The 4,479-nt window shown below is 39.0% G+C and overlaps 1 protein-coding gene across 1 annotated transcript; it reads right to left on the bottom strand.

The window, feature by feature from the left end:
• Positions 1 to 509: 509 nt before the first annotated feature.
• Positions 510 to 3,232, bottom strand: LOC124277038 (E3 SUMO-protein ligase ZBED1-like). Its single transcript, XM_046712693.1, has 3 exons — positions 2,046 to 3,232; positions 1,653 to 1,779; positions 510 to 1,277 (listed from the first exon to the last, which is right to left on the bottom strand). The coding sequence occupies exons 1-3, from the start codon at positions 2,417 to 2,419 to the stop codon at positions 750 to 752; spliced, it is 1,029 nt and encodes a 342-aa protein (XP_046568649.1). The 5' UTR covers positions 2,420 to 3,232; the 3' UTR covers positions 510 to 749.
• Between the last annotated feature and the right edge of the window lie 1,247 nt (positions 3,233 to 4,479).

Here is a 4,479-nt window from a genome sequence, read left to right as displayed (position 1 = left end):
TTGTCTATGATATTATTATAATCTATTTATATAGCGCCGAGTTCCAGCTAGGCTGCTCACAGGTGCTTTGTTTTTCTCTCGATCATAGGATGTCAATCTCAACGGCATTTCGTATTATCAATCTCAACTCCCTGGGGGAGCATACAACTCTTGCTGCCACTCGGCGCACTGAGTTAATGTGACTTTCCCATCCTTACGAGGTACCCATTCACAGCTGGGTGGACTGGGACACGTAGTCACAGTACAATGTCCAAGTTTACTGCACGTTGCTGTACCCGCAACTAGGTGTTTGCACGTATTCATGTGGCCACCATCTGGTCATATACCAACGGATTCGTGGGTTCTTTTAAGTGCACAGGGTTGTGTACTGTGCACTAGGGGTTGTGATAACACTGAAAGAGTCTGCACACAAAGTTGACTCCAAGGTTTTTACACCCGGTCACAGGTAGGGCTGCAACGTTCACTATTGCTTCGATTCGGTTCGATGTTCGATTCATACCGTTCGATTCGATTATTTTCGATTCGATTATCAAATCTAAGAAATTTTGCATAAATATATGAAAATTTGATCCAAACTGTAATCAACCACTGTGTAAATGATTACACAACACTTTTTAACTTCAACACATTTATTAAACACTTAAGTAGTGAGTCTGTAGCCCCTCAACATCAAAACAAGCTTCAAGTAACTGAAAGAACTTTGCAATTGCAAGAAAATGTTCATTGTTGATTGTTCAGACAGTTCAACTTCACTGCTGGACCAGATCAGCAGGGATGATAATGTTTTTGGACAGAAATACCAACATGTTGACATTATCACTACTCAAAGAAGCCCTCTGGGCAGTAACAACATCCCCTGCTGTTGAGAAAACTCTCTCACTGGCAACACTTGTGGCAGGTGTGCTGAGGCATTGTTTGGCATACTTGGATAGCAAAGGATACTTCCCTTCTCTGACCCTCCACCAACTCAAGGGATCAGAGTCAAGATTGGCAACTTCATCCTCTTTATACATTTGAAGTTCCAGTTCTGTTCTCTCATAGACACTCTTACCTTCCTCCACATGGGTGACAAACACATCCCCAAAGAGATCTGATAGAGCACAACTTTCTTCTACTTCTCTTTTTATTTTGGAAGGTGGTTCCTGCAGAACATCATCATCAGCAGCTTGGTCATCTGCTGCAGCAGTAGATGTTGATGGAGTTGGTTCTGTGGGAATGCTGGGGAGTCTGGGTTCAGTACCATCAGTGGGCTCAGCTGGCTCAGTCTTCACCTTAACCTAAAGCACATAAACTTATTTTAACTGATTGTGTTTTGTTAATTTATCACATTATATAAATTTTCATGATATGACAGCCACAGATAGATTTAGACTTTTAAGTGGAAGGATTCAATCAACTGCACAGAAATTGACAGAATGGAATAGTTTAACTTTAACTTATCATTTGTGGACTACTGGGCTATTGCCTATTTGTTAAAGTTTTATTTCATTTAATTTTATATTTATATTTATATTTCATTTTATATTTATATCCATATTTCATTTTATATTTATATTTTATATTTATAAAATATTTATATTTTATTTATATTTTATTGTATGTATTGCTTTTAAATGCTTTTAATAAATGTTTGATGTAGAATATTTACTGACAGCTTTCTGTCCAATTGAGTGATAGACCTCATGCCTCTGTGCTTCTGTAAGGTAAGGCAGAGCCTTAAATCTGGGGTCAAGGGCTGACGCATGTAGCAAGAACTTCAACACATCCTCCTTGCAATATCTAAAAAACAAACATTGGGACAATGTTTTAATAATAAGTTACATAATGTGATAATATGATATTATTCAATATTCATATGAAATATTTCAAATAATGTCAGTTCAATGTTGAACAAAGAAATTATACATGAAACTACCATTACAATAAATTCAGTAAATTTGTCAAATATTTCAAATCTCAAAACCAAATTCAATCATTGCTAAATGATGATGAATTATAGACAGTTTCGAGTTTTGTCACATTTAGTAATTTAGAAAAATTCATACCTTGGCTGAAGGTCATTGCTGATAGTTGATTTTAATTCTGACACCAGGTCACTGTCTTCTGGTTTGACTTGCAATTGTTTGAGCAGCATCTCCTTCAGGGGATGTATGAGAGAAACTGTAGGGTTTTTCTGGCTGCACATCAAAGTGGTGACTGTTTTCAATGGTTTCAGAACCTGGATAATTTTCTCTATTTTTGTAATGTCATCATCATTCAGAGTCACAAGATCTTTGACATTCCTTCTAATGTCTATGAGGGTGGCAAAGACAGCAGCTTGCTGTTCCAAATATCTTTGTAACATATCGTACGTTGAGTTCCATCGCGTGGGAACATCACCTATAAGTTTTAGAGTTTTCAAGTCAAGTTTTTGCTGCATTACAGTAAGTTTGCTTGTTGCAGATGTGCTCTTGTGAAAAAAAGTTTACCACCCTTCTCACTCTCCCAAAAGTCTCTACTTGGTTGACTTTCAACCCACGCTGAGTGGCCAGATTAATTGTATGGGCGAAGCAGCCAATGTGTGGTTCCAAACCAGCTTCTTTGACAGCTTTAACAATATTACTAGCGTTGTCTGTGGTGATAGCAGGACCTCGCCCATTTCTTGAAAGCTCCCATGCATCAATAGTCAATGACAAACTTTCAGCTAAGTTTTCTGCCGTGTGGGATTCACTGAATTTCTTCGTTTCTAGAGTGTAATTTTGGATTGTCCAATCTCTGTCAATAAAATGCGCCGTTACTGCAACATAGTTTTCGGTCGCCCTTGACGTTCATGCATCAGTTGTAATGGATAGTGTTTCAGCTTCTTTCAGGTGTTTTTTTAACTCTCGCGACTACGTTTCTCATTATTGCTGGCAGTACTGTGTTGGAGAAGTACGTGCGCGAGGGTAATGTGTATCTGGGCTCAAGCATGTGAATCATATTTTTAAATCCCTCATTCTGAACAGTTGAGAATGGCCTCATGTCACAAGCTAAGTATCCCCCGATAGCTAGAGAAATAGCACCGGAATGACAAGCAGTCAATTTTACCTGTCTCATGACCTCAGTAAGTTTCATTTGCCCAGAATTTGTATTCGTTAACTTCGTTTTTGGTTCGTTTTTTGGTCAGAGTTTCTTCCGAAGTTTTGGTCATATCGAGTCCGTGTTTTCGTTTTAAATGGTTTGACAGGTTAGTTGTATTGCCTGATTTGTATGTAATATCTACGTAACATACACGACAAGTTGCCTTATCTTTTGAATCTTTCCGAAATCCAAAATGTTGCCATACCTTTGATTTTAAGTGGCATGCCGCATCTGACAGCACCACGTCGTCTGCCATGCTTTCTCCGGTGACCAAGATAATTAATTCTCGCCAACGAAGCGGAGATGCACGACTATAAAGATCGTAACAATAGCCAATGAGATTACATGGTACATTGACGACAGCTATCTTTCATCCAATCAGCAATGCGAACGAGTCAACGACAACTATTTTGCATACAATTAACTCTCGGTAGTGAACAGGAAATGTGTGTAAAGGGAGGTCACTCCAGTTTAGTTTCGTTTTCTAGCTTCGAATCGATCGTGAGACTGATGAAAATTAAGTTAAGTAAAATGATGCACTATTGAATTTTTGTTGTCACATATAAAATAAACGTGATTGAATACTCTTTTTATAGCTAAAGTGTTTAATTTTTAAAAAAAATATTGCTAGTGAACCGAATCGAAGTTTGGACATTGTGAATCGAAGATCGATTCATGAGTGTACGGTTCGGTTCTCGGTGCACCGAACCGAACCGTTGCAGTCCTAGTCACAGGTGGGCTCGATCCCGGCACCTCAAGCTCGCTGGATCACTAGCCTGGCGCCTTAGGTGTTCGCCCACCACGCCCACCACGCCCCCATATGATACATGCTCAGTCAATCAGTTGGGATTTGGCTATTTAATGTTTGCATGACGATCATCAACATTCGACCTATAAACGTAACTTGTACGTCTTTAATATTTACGATCATAGCTGAATAGTTTCATATATTTGAATATTGATGTCAGTCAGTACTGCGTAAACTGAATAACGGACTTCCCCGCTGTTTCGTTTTCAGCGCTGTGCTAAATCGCCATGACAACCAGTCGATGAAAATATGCAATGCTGACATAAAAACTTTCGTTGGAGACTGATCATCAATAGTCATCAATATGCTAATAACTGTACAGTGGGATAAAATATATATTTCTGACCTGTCGAATCAGTATTTTATCAGACTGGCTGTCTGATACGAAAGTAGGTATATGTGACATGGGCGCAAAATACAAATTGACGTCATTTGCTGAGTGTGGCGAGTATTTACACACATTGCTGAGTGTGGCGTAAAACTAAACTCACTCACTCTGTTTTCGGACTGGTTGGACAACTGTTTTCGGACTGGTTGCTGTTGAGAGTGTGGCGCTTGTGGTACCTTACTCG

Source organism: Haliotis rubra, unplaced genomic scaffold (assembly GCF_003918875.1).
Source record: "Haliotis rubra isolate DU_JTF1 unplaced genomic scaffold, ASM391887v1 Scf217, whole genome shotgun sequence".
Lineage (NCBI taxonomy): Eukaryota > Metazoa > Mollusca > Gastropoda > Lepetellida > Haliotidae > Haliotis > Haliotis rubra.
This window is presented reverse-complemented; position numbering and strand designations above follow the sequence as displayed.